Source organism: Protopterus annectens, chromosome 3.part0, assembly GCF_019279795.1.
Source record: "Protopterus annectens isolate FY-2018-M chromosome 3.part0, PAN1.0, whole genome shotgun sequence".
Classification (NCBI taxonomy): Eukaryota; Metazoa; Chordata; order Ceratodontiformes; family Protopteridae; genus Protopterus; species Protopterus annectens.
The window spans coordinates 225,018,561-225,039,953 of record NC_056731.1 but is presented as its reverse complement, the minus strand read 5'-3'; the positions used below and the strand labels follow the sequence as shown (position 1 = coordinate 225,039,953).

Genomic DNA, 21,393 nt, shown 5'->3' with positions numbered 1-21,393 from the left:
ACAAGAGCGTGCTATCTATTCTTTTAATATCTTATAGGTATGTACTTGTTAGAGATACACACATGCTGCAAAGCTGCTAGTTATTGCATATTCATTAGTATATTTCTGACTGCAGTGTTGTAAATATATGGTATGGACCACTTGAGTTGAGAATATGTCTCTATATTGGGCATGTTCTCTGTTTGAACGTTGTATATTATCTATAATATGATATGGAGTACCCTCACTAAATTCAAAGAAGCCACAATAGAAACAAATATTTATTAAAAATGGAGAATAGAAGGATGAAGAGAAAAATGAAGGAAAATGGTTGATGGTCATATAAGGTTATCTTTTCCTGTGTATCTAGAAGAGTTGACAGTAATAAGTACCAAACAATTGTGTTATAGCATATTTAAAGCCTATTTTGCTTCTCATATTTTCCAACCTGACAGTTATAACGCTGCAGATAAATCCTGTAATATCATAAGGAGTATGAGTTGCTATTTGACATATGACATATGTGGTACACTAGCGATGAAATATGCCAGTGGCACTAATAAATATATAGGAATTGCTAAGAAATATAGTCTTAAACTATATAATACCAATGCCAAAAACAAATTAGTAGCATTCATACCACTAAAATATGACTTTTTGAATTAAAAGAAAACTATAAGATTACTGATAAATGACAATACAAATGTAACGTTATATTCATTGTTACAGATACTTTCTGATTTAATCAACTTGTGGCATGGTTAACTGATGCATATAATGCTTAACATTTTTTTTTATGTATGTATGCATATATGTGTGTATGTATGTATGTGTGTATATATATATATATATATATATATATATATATATATATGTGTGTGTATGTGTATGTATGTATATGTATATATATGTATATATATATATATATATATATATATATATATATATATATATATATATATATATATATATATATATATATATATATAGGTAGACCATTACAATAAATTTGATACCTATGAATGCCACTCGCACTATAAGGGAGATAGACAGCAAGCATATTATTTTTAAGATGCATAACCATTATTGCTACACAAAAGATATATTAAAATAAAAGATTTTCCTTTACAATTTAAACAAAACCAAATAGTTAAGTATTAAATCTATGTATAGTTGTGTTGCCTTAGTGTTTTATAAAATATTAAAAATAGATAAAGACTGTATTTAAGTAATCTGTAAAGACAGATACATGTATACTTAAAAGATATATAAGATACTTTTCATTATAAAACTACCATACGGTGCGGCCGGGGAGGATGCTGAAATGCAGACTTAGAGATCGCTTGAATGATTAGATCATTCAAGGATGAGATGTTTTTCTCATGGAGGGTTTGGTGGTTGTTTATCTTATATTGTTCTCAGTTATGATCTTGTAATTTACTTTTATTGGGTGTCTATAATCTATTGTAATACTGTTGGAAGAAGAAAGAACAAGTCATTCTCTTCATGTACACACATCTACACATTGTTATGAGTATACGAATATGGATAAAAGCAAAGCTAATATAAATCCAATTGCAAAATGTATATCTCTTAATGTAAATGGTTTAAATAATAGCTGCAAAAGGGGAAGTCTTTATAGATATTTAAAGCTATGTGAAGCGCAACTAGTATTTTTACAGGAAACACACCTTACACAGGAAGACATAAATAAAATAAACAATAAAATTATACAATACTAGTAAGTTCCACCTATAATCAGAAGCGAAGGAGAGTAGCAATTTTGTGGAAAAACACTACTTTAATGCCTAAAATCATAAACACGTTCCATGACAACTCAGGAATGTTTTGTCTAGTGACAATATCTATCAATGAAATGATATATACATTAGTGAATATTTATTGGACACCAGGACTAGGTGTTAGAGTGGCCAAACAACACTTAGAAGACATTGTACACTATATCAAAGGCAATGTAATCATAGCTGGAGATTTCAATTGCATTATAAAAGAAACTGACACAAATACTAAAACTACACGTAAGAGATCACCTTTAACAAAGTTGTTATCTGAGTTTGTTGAAACTTTTAATATAGTTGACATAAATGAGTATGCTATCCCAGATACTCTGTAAATATTAAATTGTTCAAGTAGCACAATCATTAAGCAGTAATGAGCAAGAAAAAATCTCAGTCTTGCTTATGATATTGTTATATATATATATATATATATATATATATATATATATATATAGGAAAGAACTGCTGAATTATAAGTATGCTTTTATTAAAGGCAAGTTATATTAATATTGAACATCCTCACTGAAAATGAATGGTTGTGTAGAGACACAGTAACTCCCATTATATAACCAAGGCTAAAGAGATTGTCTTGTATGTCTAAATTGATCAGCCTTGAACCTTAGATTGCAAATAGACATGCAACATACTTTTACTTATAATACTGAATATATATTATATAACATCACAAACGCTAAAGCCATTGTCAGCTACATCTCATATCAATCAGCATTAAAATATGATTTGAATAGCATAGGCATTTACTAACATATTGCTATTGGTACCTGATATGCATATAAGTAACAGGTCTAATTTCTGTCTATGAAAGTAAATACCAGGCTGTGTGCATTTGTTAATTATGAAACAAGAGCGTGCTATCTATTCTTTTTAATATCTTATAGGTATGTACTTGTTAGAGATACACACATGCTGCAAAGCTGCTAGTTATTGCATATTCATTAGTATATTTCTGACTGCAGTGTTGTAAATATATGGTATGGACCACTTGAGTTGAGAATATGTCTCTATATTGGGCATGTTCTCTGTTTGAACGTTGTATATTATCTATAATATGATATGGAGTACCCTCACTAAATTCAAAGAAGCCACAATAGAAACAAATATTTATTAAAAATGGAGAATAGAAGGATGAAGAGAAAAATGAAGGAAAATGGTTGATGGTCATATAAGGTTATCTTTTCCTGTGTATCTAGAAGAGTTGACAGTAATAAGTACCAAACAATTGTGTTATAGCATATTTAAAGCCTATTTTGCTTCTCATATTTTCCAACCTTACAGTTATAACGCTGCAGATAAATCCTGTAATATCATAAGGAGTATGAGTTGCTATTTGACATATGACATATGTGGTACACTAGCGATGAAATATGCCAGTGGCACTAATAAATATATAGGAATTGCTAAGAAATATAGTCTTAAACTATATAATACCAATGCCAAAAACAAATTAGTAGCATTCATACCACTAAAATATGACTTTTTGAATTAAAAGAAAACTATAAGATTACTGATAAATGACAATACAAATGTAACGTTATATTCATTGTTACAGATACTTTCTGATTTAATCAACTTGTGGCATGGTTAACTGATGCATATAATGCTTAACATTTTTTTTTTTATGTATGTATGCATATATGTGTGTATGTATGTATGTGTGTATATATATATATATATATATATATATATATATATATATGTGTGTATGTGTATGTATGTATATGTATATATATATATATATATATATATATATATATATATATATATATATATATATATATATATATATATATATATATATATATATAGGTAGACCATTACAATAAATTTGATACCTATGAATGCCACTCGCACTATAAGGGAGATAGACAGCAAGCATATTATTTTTAAGATGCATAACCATTATTGCTACACAAAAGATATATTAAAATAAAAGATTTTCCTTTACAATTTAAACAAAACCAAATAGTTAAGTATTAAATCTATGTATAGTTGTGTTGCCTTAGTGTTTTATAAAATATTAAAATAGATAAAGACTGTATTTAAGTAATCTGTAAAGACAGATACATGTATACTTAAAAGATATATAAGATACTTTTCATTATAAAACTACCATATGGTGGGGCCGGGGAGGATGCTGAAATGCAGACTTAGAGATCGCTTGAATGATTAGATCATTCAAGGATGAGATGTTTTTTCTCATGGAGGGGTTTGGTGGTTGTTTATCTTATATTGTTCTCAGTTATGATCTTGTAATTTACTTTTATTGGGTGTCTATAATCTATTGTAATACTGTTGGAAGAAGAAAGAACAAGTCATTCTCTTCATGTACACACATCTACACATTGTTATGAGTATACGAATATGGATAAAAGCAAAGCTAATATAAATCCAATTGCAAAATGTATATCTCTTAATGTAAATGGTTTAAATAATAGCTGCAAAAGGGGAAGTCTTTATAGATATTTAAAGCTATGTGAAGCGCAACTAGTATTTTTACAGGAAACACACCTTACACAGGAAGACATAAATAAAATAAACAATAAAAATTATACAATACTAGTAAGTTCCACCTATAATCAGAAGCGAAGGGGAGTAGCAATTTTGTGGAAAAACACTACTTTAATGCCTAAAATCATAAACATGTTCCATGACAACTCAGGAATGTTTTGTCTAGTGACAATATCTATCAATGAAATGATATATACATTAGTGAATATTTATTGGATACCAGGACTAGGTGTTAGAGTGGCCAAACAACACTTAGAAGACATTGTACACTATATCAAAGGCAATGTAATCATAGCTGGAGATTTCAATTGCATTATAAAAGAAACTGACACAAATACTAAAACTACACGTAAGAGATCACCTTTAACAAAGTTGTTATCTGAGTTTGTTGAAACTTTTAATATAGTTGACATAAATGAGTATGCTATCCCAGATTCACTATTCTTTACACATTTTTCCCATAGACATAATACATACTCTAGAATAGATAGAGTGTACATAACAAAGGATTTAACCTCTAAATTAAATAAAGTCAAGACAATTTCATGTCCATTTTCGACCATAACACCATAACGTTTGAGATAGACTTATGTTTCAAGAGAAGGATATCAGTAACAAGAATGCCATCTTACATAACAAATCTCAAAGATTTTAAGGAATTTTATATTAAAGAGACACAAACATTCCTAGATATCAATCTTACAAAAGATGTATCTGAAATATATATATGGGATGCATTGAAAGCATACCTATATGGAAGAGCGGTGGGATGGTATAAAATAAACAAAAACAGTGGAATAAGGAATTAATGGAATTACAGTCAAAAGTAGATAATTTAAAGCTTGATATTCAAAATGGAAACACCAACTTAATAAAAGAACTAGAAGATACTAATAAAAAATACTCAGAGACGCTACACCACAAAACAATGATCAACTTAGAAAAAATTAAACTAGGTTACTATTCAATGAACCCTAAAAACCAACGAAGAATAGCAAATAGGACTAAAAAGATTATTAAAACAAATCAAATCAAGGAAATGCATAATATAGAAACCAAAAAGAAAGTCTCTGATTTAGAAGGAATACTAGAAGCTTTTAGGCTATTTTTTCATAAACTTAATAATCAAAATGAGAAAACAGAAACACATTCAGCATTGAAAGCTTTTCTCAAAAACAATGTTAAAGTTAGGTTATTAGAGGAGCAGGTACAACTAATAGATAAACAAATAACAATGAGAGAACTTAAAGCTGAAGTAAATAAGCTAAAATTAAACAAAGCTCCAGGTATAGATAATATCACCCCAGAAATGTTTACATTACTATCAAATGAGGCTTTGCTGTTGTTATTGTTCTTGGAAGTACACATTAATATCACCAATTCTGAAACAAAATAAAGATCCCAGTGAATGTTCATCATACAGACCCATTTCACTTCTTAATATAGATTATAAAATTTTTATGGCAATACATGCTGCTCGAATAAAACAATTACTACCACTTTTGATAGAGGAGGATCAAACAGGTTTTATAAAAGATAGGAACACTTATGACAACATTAAAATAATTCTTTCCTTAATTGATTATATAAATGTCACAAAAAACAAAATGAATGTTATTAGCTTAGACATAAATAGCGCATTTGATTCAGTGAACTGGGATTATCTGTGGTTAGTTTTAGAAGAATATGGCTTCTCAAACAACTTCACTTTGTTAATAAAATCATTATATGAAAAATCATTGGCTTATATAAAACTGGGATCTTGCCTGTCTAAATCTATTAAAATAACTAAGGGCACAAAACAAGGCTGCCCTCTTTCTCCGTTATTGTTTGCGCTAGTCATTGAACCCTTAGCAAATAATATACGTATGGATAAAAATATTGAAGGAATACAACTAGACAACAGCCTAGAGCTTAAAATTCAACTTTTTGCTGGTGATATTTTAATTACCTTAAAAAATAATAATAGCAGTTTAAAAGCATTATAGGACTCAATTCAAAACTTTCAAAACTTTTCAAGTCTTAAATTTAATGAGAACAAAACAAATGTATTGCTTATAAATACTAATAAAAAAGATCTAAATAAAAAATACCATAAATATATCTCTACCGATAATATAATTAAATACTTGGGAATTATAATAACTAACAACCTAGATACTACAATTGAAACAAATTATAGAGACCTTAAATAATATTAAAAATCTAATACAAAGATGGAATAAATTCTTCTTTTCAATGGAAGAAAGGCTTTATATAATTAAAATGATCATATTTCCAAAAATTCTTTATGTCATACAAGCTTGTTCTTTGCCACCAGCTAAATCGCACCTAAAACAATTAAATGATTTAATGGTAAGATTCCTATGGTATCCAAAAGAAACAAGGATAGCTATGAAGTATCATCTAGATGATTGGGATATAGGTGGCATAGGTTTATCAGACATAGAAATATATTTGCATTCATCCATTATTAAAACAATATCATTATGGCTAAATACAAAATATACATCAAAATGGAAGCTAGTTCATGAGAGAATCTGGTTAAAATCAGGATTTGTAGTAGCAAATAAGTATACAGATTTCATACCAAACAATTTTCTATGGCTGATGAAGGAATATATGATGATACATAAGAGTAAAAATATAAGTTCCAAATACATTACTTATACATTAAAATTTTTCCAAAATCTTATTAATAGCAATCCTGATATTAAAGCATGGTCATTTCTTTTATATCCAGTAGTGTACACACAAGGTAATATAATAACATTTAATATGGAAGTAGTCAACATGCTTAAAGAAAAGGGATTAATATATTGGCATCAATTGCTAAACTCTGGAAAACCTCTGACAATAGACCAGATTAAACAGAAATTAAATATGGAAGATAGTTCGTGGTTACATGTACAAGAATTAAGACAGTATATATTAAGCAAACAAGAAACAATGCAACCATCAATAAGACAAAATGTTCCTAACCTTATAGAACATATAATATTACTAACGAATCAACCCATTACTGGAAAGGGATACTTATCATCTATTTATAAAACAAACAAAAAATAAAATGCATAATAATGACAAAATATGGAATTATTATAGATCAGTTAATGGACATGTGCCAAATGACAGAGATAAAAAACAAATTCTTCTCTCTCCAAAGCAGACATCACTTTCATTACATTGGAGACTTTTACATGGCAATTCATACACAGATCTTATGTAACCCCTCATAAAATGGAACTTATATTTAAGAAAAATATTGGCTGCTGGAGATGTGATTTATCAATAAAAGCAGACTGGCAACATATGTTCTACGAATGCCATTTGATTAAACCATATTGGGATAAAATAAATTATTTTCTGCAAATGGTATTCAATGATAAATTCCAGATTTCCAAATCTATTATTTTGTTTAATGCACCTGTACCCGACTGTGTGCCAAGAACAAAATATGTAATCTTATGGACACTCTAGCTATTGCAAGGAAGAACATTACATCAAACTGGAAATCCAAAGCTTCTCCAACTTTTAAGCAATTCATGAATATGGTGTCAGCAGTATCGCAATTGGAAATGAACACTATTAAAGGAAGAACTGAAAGAACTACATCATTATATGTAGCATGGCAAAAGTAACTGAAATACTGGAGAATAATGACTGCAGCAGATTATAATCAGGAAACAATTGTATAGAAAGTCAATTATATGTCAACAATAGACACCCTTGTAAATACTTTATTTTGGTTTTAATGTTTGATATCTGTTTAGAGGTTTTAGCCTACCTTTTTAAATAATTTGTAAATACTTCATTGTCATAAATAACCTGCATTCATGTTTTCTTGTTTTTGGAAATGAATAAAAATATTTAAAAAAAAAAAAAAAGAAATAAAGAATATAAATATATAAAAAAATAAATAAGTAAAAAATAAAAAAAATAAAAGAGACATCTGATGAGCCAGTCCACTGATGAGATGGCTTGACCAGGGATATGCATTACTATTAGAAAGTGCTGTAAGTCTATTGTAAAATACCACACCCTCATAGCTTCCTATTAGAGAGGGTGAGACCTGGTTCCCCCATTGATTCTTGATGTATATCATAGCTGACATATTGTTTCTGCATACTATGATTGCAACGTGGGGGAGGCAACCTTGAAAGGCCTGCAATGCTAGAAGAATTACTCTCATTTCCAAAATGCTGATGTACAGTAAGGCCATCTGTTGAGTCTAAGTACTTTGGACTGTCTGCCTAAGCAATGCGCCACCACCCCAGCGAAGATAAGTCTGAGCTGTCTGTGACTGAGAATAGGGGAACAGGAATCCACTATTCAGATTCGAGAGGTGCGACTGCCACTCTAGATGTCTTCAGCAGGCCATGGATAATATGACAGTTTGTTCAATTCTTTTCTCCAGTTGAGATCATTATACATGGAGTTTCCAGCACAAAACTCTCATGTGGAACCTTCTAAAGGGCATCAAGTCATCTGTAGCTGCCTTGAGCCCTAGAAGTTTGAGAATAGTGGATTCTGTCAGTAAAGAATAGTGTAGCAGGAGACTTACTACAGACTGTAGTGAGGCCATTCTGTCTTCCATTAGTTTGGCCAACATTTGCATACAGTGTCTAAATGGCAAATTATGAATATAAGATCTTGCAATGCTCTGACTAGAATTTCACAGAGTTCACTGATATTCTCAAGGACAGACATAGTTGAAGTAAATAGTCCCTTGCATGTACTACTGAGTCTCATGGTACAGACAGGGAAACAGTAATCCATATTTGGGTATGCACTATTTCCCAGCAGTCTTAGTTGAGTTGCAACCTCTGTCATGGACTTGATGAACACTCTGGGGGCTGTGGAGAGACTGAATGGCAGGGACTTGAACAGATAACAACTGGACCCCCCTGCCAGGAACAGAGGAGCTTCCCAAACATATTGGCTATCTTAATGTGCAAATAGGTATTCTGGAGGTCTGCTAAGCACATCTAATTTTCATTTTGCAGACAAGGAAGGGTCAATTGCATTGTGACCATCCACAACTTGTTTTTCTTTACTTATGATTTAGGCCGCTGAACTCTAGAAGTGACTTGAGGTTGCATGTCTTCTTGAAAACTAAAAAGAATCTGGAATAAACCTTAAATCCTCTCTGGTATGGTAAGACCTTCTGGATGGCTCTTCTGTCAGGAGTTTGTCTACTGCTATCCCCTTTTGATGGGTTGAGACATCTTGTAAGGGAAGAAAAGATCTGAAAAGGTTATCTATTAGCCTATGGAAATAATGTCCCTGATTCATATGTCTCATCTGACAGTCTAACAGTTTTCTAGTAACAGGGACATTCACCCCCCCCCCCACCTCAATCTGCCATCAGAGAAGGGCAGCTGGCAAGTCCTCAGGGGTGCTATTGCTTTTTTCTGGAGGAAAGGGCCACAGAACCCCTAATTTTGCTGTTTACCTCTGCCACTGGGGCAGTATCTATTGTAGAATAAATACTGAAGTTAATTTCTATCACAGCATTGCATGTATGAGTGCTGCTGAGACTTGCAGACATTTTTCTGCACCCTTTTCGTTCCTGGAAAAATATTGTTGGGCAGAAAACTTTACCCAACAGCTGAGAGCATTTCCTCTCTACTTGTTTTTTCAGCAAACTCTCTTTCACCTTGTTTCCAAAAAGACAAGACCCAACAAATGGGACATGTGAAGGATACCTTAAAGTTGTATTGCAAAACCACAGAACATGAGCCAAGCCTGTCTCCTCATGGTGATGCCTGTCCTAGCTTCTCTTGCCACTCCATTAGCTGTGCTGTGAATAAGCCTCACAAGCAGCAAAGTGGTACTTTGCATTGTTACCACCTGCAACACTATCTGATGATGAAAATGTTTGTGAGGCAACTTCTTCAGTGTGTCAAAGGGTTTATAAACAAGGTCATGCTGAAGATGAGTCATGCACATTAGCTCAGTGCCCTGAGTAAGAAGGTATCTGAACTGAAGGTGTGCTTATCCATGCTGCCCATCATCTGTGAATTTTTACTTGTCAGATGCACTCCGCAGGCAGCTCCAGTTTTGTAGCTGTTGCCAGAATGACTGAATCAGCAAAAGGGGCCTTATTCTAGTGAGGTATGTCCTGGGGTGGGAAGTCAAAACATCTTTTTTGATTTTCTTGTTACAGACATAGGCACACTGGACTCTTGACAAACCCTTTCAATGACCAGGTCTGTCATGCGGTCTACTGGAGACATCACCCAAGATGTAGAGGGGGGAAGTCCAAACAGCCTTTTGTAGGATCTCCTCTGCATGAGATGGCAGTCTACAGAAAAGGTTCCCTCTACCTCATTCATTTCAGAATTGCAAAAAACTTTGGGACTGCCAAAGGGGATTGAGGAGAACCTTACTGTTTGTTGAGATGCATTTGTGGGGTGGTGGACTCTAATGGATGGCTGAAGTGCCTCCTATTGTACCTTCTCTACTTAGCAGCAATCAAGGTGGACTCATCTAAGTGTTCTGAAAAATAATCTTGTCTCAACGGGAAGTTTCTATGAGGGCATTTCAGAACTTGACTCTTGCAGGGATAAAAATTGAGGGCTAAAGGCTACAAAGTGAGAAGTGCTATGGGGTGGATCTATAGTAGAAGGTGCACGTTCATTATCCTTCAACATAGCCTTGTTATCCATTCTAAAAAAAACTTGAATGCTGAGGGGTAGAGGCTGCCAACACTGATGCAATTATTGCCAAGACTGATGCCATCCCCTATGCTGAGTCGATGGTCCAAACAATGTCAGGTACCAAAGCTGCAACTAGATCTGAGGATGGTCTCAGCTTCCAAAGGCTTAAATATCAATGACTGTGATATACAGGACAGCCCTAAGGGGATCTGCACTGACAATGGGGCTGAATCATCAGGGATCAGTCCCTAGTGCCTAATGGTTCTTGACACTGAAGGAATTACTGCCAAGACTACTGGTATCAGGAGGGTTAGCAGTGATGGGAGAAGTGTCATCAATGTAGATGTGTGTGGCATGGAATCTTATTCAGCTCTAAATCTGCCAGTGCTGAAACCGCGCCCAAAGAAGGAGTATAAGATGTAGAATGGGCAGATCCTTTTCTACTCACCCTAGGTGTGGAGGGGAAGAGAAGACACTTAAATTCATACCTTAACCTAGCCCTCAGCATCCAGTTCCAATCCATGTGAAGGGAGGGACTCCTAACAGATCTTGTCAACTTCATGGACATCACCGGTGAAGGTCTGTCCTAGGGACCGGAATTGGGTACATGCTTGTGGCAGCTCATCGTTTGCCTGGCTTTATCTGCTAATGTCAGAGACAGGGAGAGGACATGTAAGCTTAGAAACAAACTGTGAACCATGGTATAACTCTACTTGCCTGGTAAGTCTTGCACTACCTCAGCCTGAAATGGAGAAGGAAGACTCCAAAATCAGGTGCTCTCCCAAAAGGAAGATTCTCCAGGCATGAGTGCTACTGGGCATTTGTCAAAGATGAGACCCACAAGTGGGGTGAGGACAAGAGTAGCAAAGATTGAAGTAAACATCATCAGTGGCCTGATAAAGTTTGACAGGATTTTTTTTTTTTTTGAAAATCACTGAAAAACTAATCTAACTGTTAATTACTATTGTTGTTAATCTATGGAGACTAAATCTGATTAAATGAAGTCAAAAAGAAAGAAATAAAATGCTCACCAAAGTAAACACTTAAGCAAAGGGATCTCCTTTCCATGTGTGAAAGTTGCAAACAAGATCCAGAGAAGAGAGGGAAAGAAGTGGGCACTAGGGGACTCTGCCTGCGCCAATCAGTCCTTCAGCTGAACTGGACAAACTTGATCATGCAAGATCATTTGCTATACATTACTTTCTAAAATCACTTCAACAGTATTGGGCATTGTTCTGCTACTTACCAATACCACAAATTAAATAAAGAAATAAAGCTTCCATAAATGCTGTTCAAATTAGGCAAGTCATTTTACCTGTGACAACATTGATTTGAAAGCCATGTGCCTCAGTCTCATTGTTAAGATTTCTCCTGAACGCCCAAACATGAATCCCTATACAGTTAAAAACAAACATATTTAAATTAAACAGATAAAAATACCTTGTTAGCATGACAGCACAGAAAGACTTTTTTTTTTGAAAATACATACAAGGTTTGCCACATCTGATATACTGTATTCTAGGCTTGGTTTTGTAAATGTCATCAGATTAACTGCATAAATGTGTTCCAAGTATCATGCTTGCTTCATTTTAGAAACAAAATAAAACATCAATATCATCATTTAATGTGTAGAATTATTCTGTGCTATCAGAGTTACATTAAGCACACTAGTTCATGCACAGTTTTGTTGACAGTCTTAGAAATATCAAGTGTCTTTTTTCAGGACACGGTGGGTGAGGACAATTTCAGACTGCATAGCATTATTTTTATCTACCTGACATTTTGTGATGGCTACAGAAACTGTGCATCTCAATAAAAAGAACTGTGGGACAGGAACCTTCACTATTTAAACCAATCTTGTCACCACACCACTGAAAATAAAAATTCAAAATTAAAAAAAAAAACTTTGACATACAATCATAGCACAAAATGAAAATAAAGGAAGAAGTTTATTAACTGCAATACACTCATGTAAGTGTCATTTAACACTCAGTTGTCGGCTTGACTCAGTGGTTAGAAAACACAGCAATCACCAAGGCTAGTCAGTAATAGGAAAAAAACTCAGCCGTGCAGAAACCTCTACTTCGGAAATTATGAACAATCCTTAGAAAACCATTGTTTGTACAAGAAAACCATTGTTTGTACAAGCATGTCTAAACTGTGTCAGTGACATCAAACAAATCAGAAAAAAGACTGCTATCACAAGTGCTTGCACAACATCATAGGTTAAAAAGAAAACATGGAAAAGAACTCTATGGTGAACCTTGCAAAATCCTCATGCATTTACATTATTGTGAAAACACTATACAGATGTGCACAAGCTAATAAAACATCATCATTTATATTATGAACAAAGCAAAAAGCTCAGGAATAGACAGACTTTGTTTCAATGATAGAAAGAGGGTCTATATTAGATCAGCGAATGCTTAAACAAGCGAACGCTGAATGATCGACCTTATTTAAGCGGATGTTCAAAATATCGAAGCAACAGAAACCTGATTTTTTTCCTAGGGAAAGAATTTGGTTGTCCACTTCTGTTGCTTCAGTATTTTCTGTGCTGGGGTGGAAAGTTACGGGTCAGATTCGGGTAAGTGTGCGATTGTGTGGATGTGAGTGTTAGGGTGGGTTAGGTGAGTTAGGGTTAGGGCGCAGGTTAGATATGTGTGCGATTGTGTGGACGTGAGGGTTAAGGCGGGTTTAGGTGAGTTAGGGTTAGGGAGTGGGTGAGGTGAGTGTGCAATAGTGGCAGACCTTAGGGTTAGGGTTTGGGTTAAGGTAAGTGGATAGTTAGTGGTGTGTGCATAGTTTAGTGTAGGGTTAGGTGTCAGATTTTAAATGTATGTGTGTGGATTTCTGTTTGTTTGGTGTGCTTGTGTTGTGTGTATGTGTTTTGGATCAGCAATTTTTTTCCCTAGGAAAAAATATCGCTGATCTGACAGTTCGAGATTGTAAGCTTTCGCTTACATAAGGTCGATCAATCAGCGTTCGCTTTTTTAAGCATTTGCTGATCTAATATAGACCCCAGAAAGACAGGTGTGTTTGAATTGATGAGATTTTAATCTGATAAAAAGTGTTTTTTTTTGCTATTAGTAGTTTTTGTTTTGCTTATGGTGCATGCTGTGTGCCTTCTAAGTGGGGATAGAGTTATTTTTGTTTAAGTAATTGTATAGTGTACACATAGCTGTGAACTATTTAACATAATAAAAAGAATACCAAACCATTTACTTTGGCAATCATGTAGTGCTCCTGTGAAGACAAAGCTGTCCCTCTTTTGTATTGTGAGCGTATGTATGGTACATGCTGTGTTGTTTGACTGTAATGACTACAAATGCATGCAGCAGTACCTACAATGTCACAAGTAGGGTACAAACAAGAAATATGCTGCTGGTCATGATTTCATGCACTACAACATGTAGTTGTGTATTGTGAACTAGAGCAGTTGCAGAATCATGGAAGATCTCAAATTATCAAAACAGTGAAGGTGACATTCACAAAAGTTTTGCTTCCACTAGAAGTTTTCAGATTGTCTTGTACTGCACATAAGAAATAAAATGGTGAATCCCAGCTCATCGTGTTGCCCTTCCTCAGATTCTCTGAACTGACACCACTGATACAAAAAAGACAGGCAAAAGAAAAAAGTGTATTCTGTGGTTTTGCTCTTCAGTTACTGCAATCAGGACTGTGCCTTTCTAACCATATTCACAGCACACTGAATAACACCACAGAGAAAGTGTGCAGACATCTGGGTGATCTTCCACTTTCCCTGGCCATGATCAAAGCTCTTAGTCCACCCTCATCTATCTTATCCAACACTGGAGCTCTTCAAATCCCATATATGTATTTACATTTTCTCTGTATACATTAGGGGTCTATATCAGAACATTGAAGTATTAAAACTTCGAATGTTCTGATATCGAACACTATTCAGTGAATGCAAAGAACAGCGAAGCTGCAGAACAGCAAATTCTTTCCTCGGGAAAGAATTCAGTTGGCCGTTTCTGTGGCTTCGCTATTCTTAGCGCTGTGGTGGAAAGTTACGGGTTGGGTTCAGCTAAGTGTGGGATTGTTTGTACTTTAGGGTTAGGGGCGGGTTAAGTGAGTTAGGGTTAGGGAGCGGGTTAGGTGTGTGTGCGATAGTGACAGACTTTAGGGTTAGGGGAGGTTTAAGTGAGTTAGGGTTAGGGTGCGGGTTAGGTGAGTGTGTGATAGTGACGGACCTTAGGGTTAGGGTTTGGGTTAAGGTAAGTGGGTAGATAGTAGTGTATGTTTAGTTTAGTGTAGCGTTAGATGTAGGAATTTAAGTGTATGTGTGTGGTTGCAGTTTGTTTGATGTGCTTGTGTTGTGTGTATGTGTTTTGGAACAGCAAATATTTTCCATGGGAAAAAATTTGCTGTTCTAAATGTTTAATATTTTCATGTTTAGATGTTTTGGGGCCGATGAAATAGTGTTCACTATTTTCATCTTTCGATAACGTGATATAAACGCTACATTAGCAGTGAACAGAGCATATAACACAACCAACCTGGAAAATAATGGAATCCCCAGTCTAATCTACTCAATCAGAAAGTTACCGGAAGTCTTAGACACACTTTCACCAGTCCTGCACAGATTAGAGCCTCAAGATTACCTCAACCCCATCCTGCCAGTATCAGTACCCTACCCAAATTCCACACTTATTCTTGTCTTACTCATAAGCTTTCTTCATTCGTCCTGCATGCATCCAAATGAATGTCAAATCTTCCCTTCCAAAATACCCATTTTGCAACCTAAAAATGGCAGGTTTGTAAGCAGTCATCCTCTATGACCTACTATGTAGCAACACAGGGCTCATTATTGAAATGCATGACTCACTATGCTGATTCTCAACAAGCTGAAAAAAAAGACAGAAAATACAGAAGACTGAGTATTGAATGTTGCTCTTCTTTAAATTTGCTTTCTTTTTGCAGGAAGGCAAGTTGCCATACCAGGGAGAAAAGTGAATATTCCAAGAAATGTCATCTCAGACTTAGTATATGTAACTATGGATTTTTGGCCATTTGGTCTCCACGTTATGGCACTGTGAGTCGCAATGTATCAAATGGTTACTGTGACACACTGACTGCAGTTTACCCCACAAATAGCAACAGCTCAATCTCTGTCAAATCACCTTGCTAAATGCATTACCAAATGATGTAGCCCCCACCTTCTCTGACTCACATGCTAAACGGTCCATCACTGCTCCTGTACAAGGAACAAAACTTGAATGCTGATGTGAATAATATATTTAAGAACAAGCAGCTGTTCACCACTTCATGCAGAGGTGCTTTATATCAGACAAATCCTCTTCACACTAAACAACCACTAAGTCTTCCACTACCAGGCAGTCAAGCTATGAATGTCCTTAGGGAAAACCTTCACAACACTAAAAAACAGCTTTGTGGATATCTGCCTGAATCCCTTTAAGTCAAGCTGTAAGAATTTAAGTAATACTGTGAAAGTTCTATGTGTCAACTTCAACATTGTAAACAAAATCATACCGCCTGCTAGTCCATTATGCTGAAGCTAATAATAAAATGATAAATGCCTAGATTCAGTTTATTAATAATAACTTTCAGCACTTCCCCAAACTGTCATCCAGGGAGTGAAAAAACACAAAAAAGCAAAACCATACATATAAAATAAATAAATAAATAAATAATTAAAATCAATTAACCTATCAACCAATGAACTCAGTTCAATAGATAATAATATTCCAGTTTATGATTTAGGCCAAAATGCATTCAAGTGTCAAATTTTGAAATATACACAACTTATTTCTGCCTAAGCAAAACACCAAGTGGTTTACTCCACCTTTCATCACATAAAATGTCTTCTAATAATGAAAGTTATGTACTTACCATAATGACAGACTTAAAAGGTGCAATACTAATCTCGCCAGTGGTGATAGATGATGTAGCACCTGCATGGCTGTAATGCAAAGTGACCAAACTCTGGACTGGAGGAGGCTGACAATCTCAAGGTTGGTAACTAGGTGGCATCCTATAAACTCTAAATTCTGGGTTGGGGTCAGATGGCACTTTGTTAGATTTACAGTTATACCCATGTCCAGTAACAATTGGAGCACCAGGTCCAGGTGGTAAAACAGTAGATATTTGGAGGTAGCAGTTAGGAGTCAATCATCAAGAATCCGTAAAATCTGGACCCCAGCAGATGCAGGTGCGCTGGTAACACTGCCATGATCTTGGGGAACATACTGTGGGCTGTGATGAGACCGAAAGGCAAGGTTCAGAGCTGGTAGTGACTGGCTCCAAGATGGAAGGGGATAAACTTCTGGATTGCTTTGCTATCTTGATATGATAGTAGGTGTCATGGAGATCTATGGAGCACATCTAATTGTCCTTCCTCAGAAGAGGTAAAATGGATTGAATTGTGACCATCCAGAATTTTGTCTGTTTCAAAAACTGATTTAGGTGACTGAGATCCAGAATGGCTCTGAGGTCCCTCATCTTCTTCGGTACTAAAAATAACCTCAAATAGACCAGACTCAAACTGGTTTTAAGGGACTATTTGGATGACTCTTTTTTTATATCAGCTTTGAAATTTCTATGCCTGCTGAATCCCACTGACTGGGAGGAACATCAGTGACTTTTTTCTTTTTCTGAGGATGAAGGAAAAAGGAAATTGAGTAGCTTCTGGAAATTATGTTTAACATCCAAGAATCTGAAGCTATGCTGTGCCAGGTTTGAGGATGAAAAGCTAGGTACCTCCCAAATGCCTCCAGAGTGAAGCAGTTAGACAATTATTCAGGAACGCTGATAGGCTTTCTCCAAAGAAGAACCTTGAAAACCCTGGTTATGAGGTCTGACTCTGCATCTCGGTTATCCATTAATGTTATCCCCCACCACCACAGAGAAGCCTATCATCTGAGGAGTCGTAATAACAACTCTGTGATTTAATGACACACATCTTCTTCCTTGATCTTTGATTCCTAGAGACAGCTCTTTGTGGGTTGATGAAGCAGACTCCAACTGAAGCAGACTCTCACTGCAGTGAGAGTCTTACCATCCCGTTGACTCCTGTTGAGTGTTTCACTAACCTTATGCCCAAAATCAGTTCAGCCATCATAGGGGCATTCACAAAAGATGACTTGAATCCTTCTGCAAAGTCACAAAGATGTATCCAGGCAAGGTAGCGCATAGTAATGCATGTGCCGACTGCTCTGGCCATGCCATCAGCTGCACTGGAGAGCAAGTGCATGGCCACATCCACGGTGGAATGTAAGGCAGAAAGCTGGGAAGCCAGCATTTTCTGAACATCCATAGGCAATACCCCCCTGAGAGAGACTTGGTGATCTCTTTGGTCAAGTGTCTCTGGAATCTGGTTAGATGAGCCAAATAATTTAGCATTTTAAGAATGAAAGTCACTGACAGATAGGTCCACTTCCCAAATCTGTCCTTCATCCTGGACTCTCTGTTAAGTGGAGGTGAAGAGATGTTCTTTATTTATTTTATTTTCTCTTCTTCTACCTGCTGCTCCCACTAAAACATCTACTGGTGGATTCTTACTCCAGTGTTTCTTGCCCTAGCAGCAGCTAAAATGTGATCTGCTTTTTCAGGAATGGATTCCACCACATCAACGTTCTTCAATGCCAGTTGAACTATAAGGTCAATAAGGGGATCAACGGGTGTTACCACCCAGGATGATGTTGGGTCAGAACCAATATCTTCCACGAACACTGATTCATCAGTTGAAGGGTCTTGGGTTGACTAACCCCCTCTGTGCTTCATCGATTCGAGTATATTGCGAAAGGTGATGTCTTCAGAGAGGTAGCGAGGGGAACCCTTCCCTTCTTCTAAGTCAGTGTTTTTGGTGAATGACTCTGGAGAAGAATCTATGTGCTTCCCTTTGCATATCCATTTTATATGAGGTCCTTCTGAGGAGGCATCAGAAGGTTCTGATGCCCCCCCCCCTCTAAAGAAGCATCAGAGTCTTCTGATGCTTACACAGAAGGACGTCACAGAAAATGGAGGATCAGAATGCTCTGAATCAGACTGGGAATTGACAAAGCAGACCTCCTCAGAAGCCCTTGGACCAGACTGCCTCTGTCTGACAAGAAGATGAGGGGAAAGAAGAAGACACCCAGTGTGGCTTGGATAAATCTGAACTGGTTGGAGACACCTTATCCTTGGAACCTTATAAAACCCTTTCAAAGGTCTCAAAGGCTGAAGCTGCAACAGGTACTGAGGATCCCCTCTGATCCAAAGATGAAAGGGAACCCTTGCACCTACAGCTCTTGGCTCTGAAGCTGATCTTGGATCTGAGCTATCAGGGCCAAATCTCTGAGAGGGAGAGATGGTTCTGAGAATTTCAGTGTCATCGCATCCCCAGAACTCAGCACCAGTGCTTTGGCAGCAGGTTTCCTCTTGATCTGTTGGCATCGGTATTGAAAGATATAGGAAAGCAGTTGAAATCAAAGTGGCTAATAACTCCAGTGCTGACAAAGGTGCTCCAGGTCCAATCCGATCTAATAACACCATATCCAAAGAGTGGACTGGTACAGAGTTAATGAGTGGGTGGGTAATGACAACCAATACTCAGTACCTTCCCAGGGGATGGTACCAGGATAACCTCAAGCTGGATTTGCATCCTCAAAAACTTCTCATCATCCTGTTGATGTCTTGCTCCATGAGGCTTTGAGATAAACAAGTAGATGAAGCCAATGGTAGTGGTCTAGAGTACTGCCTCTCTTGAAGAATAGGGGAGTGCAGTCTGGGACTCACCGGATTTGGAGAGTACCTAGGTCTTGTAGATGGAGCTCTTAACTGGGAAGCCATAGGATCTGATCTGTGAGCACATTTTGGGTCAGAACCAAGTGAAGATGTTAGCTCCACAGAGAGATTTTTTAGCCAGTTTTGATGGAGATTTGTTTGGTTGGCCCATCTGATTTGTTTCCTTCTCCCGTTTTTCCATTTCTTTGTCTAAGTCCTTGTCCTTATCTTTCCTTTATCTTTCCCTTGACTCTTTTCTTTATATTTAGTTTTGTCTTGCTTCTTAGAAGGGAAAGAAGAAGAAGAAGAAGATGAAGGTGTAGCCCCTGACCCTGCAGGAAGGAGTACCTTCAGAACTAACTTGTCCCTTTTAGTCTGAAGGGCCCTTGCCCTGAAGGCAGCACATGACTGGCAGTCCACGTCTAAATGGGTAGCACCCATGCAATAAACACACTGAGTGTGTGGATCCTGGAGTGGGAACTTATGTTTGCACTCCAAACATTTTTTAAACCCAGATTCAGACATTTATAGTCCAAAAAGAAAAATTAAACATATAAATCACAGAAAGGAAACCTAGTTATAAATACACACACACACACACACACACACACACACACACACTAAACTATCTACACTAACTGGAATACTGTATGTATATATATATATATATATATATATATATATATATATATATATATATATATATATATATATATATATATATATATATATATATATATATATATATATATTTTATAACACATACTAAACTTGACCAAAAGGCCAAAATAACATATGTTGAAAGAACAATAGCACAAGTACAAAAACACCTCAGTGGAAATCACTATATCCAACTATTATTAGAATCTAAACCTCTAATAAAGAGAGAGAGAGAGAGAGAGAGAGAAAAACTCTCTGTAGGAGGAGGATATCAGCTGTAAATCTAAAAAGGATACAATGCTCTGAGGAGATTGCTTTTACATATCCAATAACTTCAGGTGGCAAATCAGATCTGAGCTGCTAAGGTGGAGTACAGGGAATTATGGGTAGGGTGGAGTCAAAGCTCTAGATCCAACCAAGCTTCAAAGCTTCAGATTTGGCGCCTAGGTTGGATCCAGTCAGATCCGACAACCCATATGTTTGAGATAGGTGAAAACAGGCAACACTGGATAAGTGCATTTAAAAGACGAAACAGCACAATTATGTATATTAATAAAGTGTTCAGTTAATGGGTTTTCAACTCTACCAAATGAATATTACTCAAATGTTTCTGCATTATTAGTTTAAAAATCCTAGTTGTTTCACCAATATATAAGCTGCAGGTACAGCGAATAGTATACACTACACTACACCTTTAGAGGTGCAATTAAACTTACCTTTAGCTGTAAAAGAACTATTGATTTTATCAAAAGAACAGACACTCTTACATACATTGAAAATACCACAAGAAAACATAACACATTTAGAATTAACTTTGGCCACCAGACTAGCTGGGGGCCTCTTAAAGTGACCATATACAAAATAATCAGAGACATTCATACCCCTTGAATTATGTTGACACTAACAAACAAACAAGAAAAAAAACTGTGATAACACCTTGTCATACTGAAAAACAACAATTTGGGTCAAGGCATACATGCCCTTGGAAGTACTATTTGAAAATATTACTAACTTGG

At 35.9% G+C, this 21,393-nt stretch overlaps 1 protein-coding gene across 1 annotated transcript in view; it reads right to left on the bottom strand.

Moving 5' to 3' along the window:
• LOC122796810 (ATP-dependent translocase ABCB1-like) overlaps window positions 1–21,393 on the bottom strand; it is a 1,504,949-nt gene that overhangs the window by 665,259 nt on the left and 818,297 nt on the right. Inside the window, exon 18 of the mRNA XM_044065546.1 lies at window positions 12,285–12,362. Within this exon, the coding sequence (XP_043921481.1) occupies window positions 12,285–12,362 (78 nt within the window). The remainder of the gene's footprint in view (window positions 1–12,284; window positions 12,363–21,393) is intronic.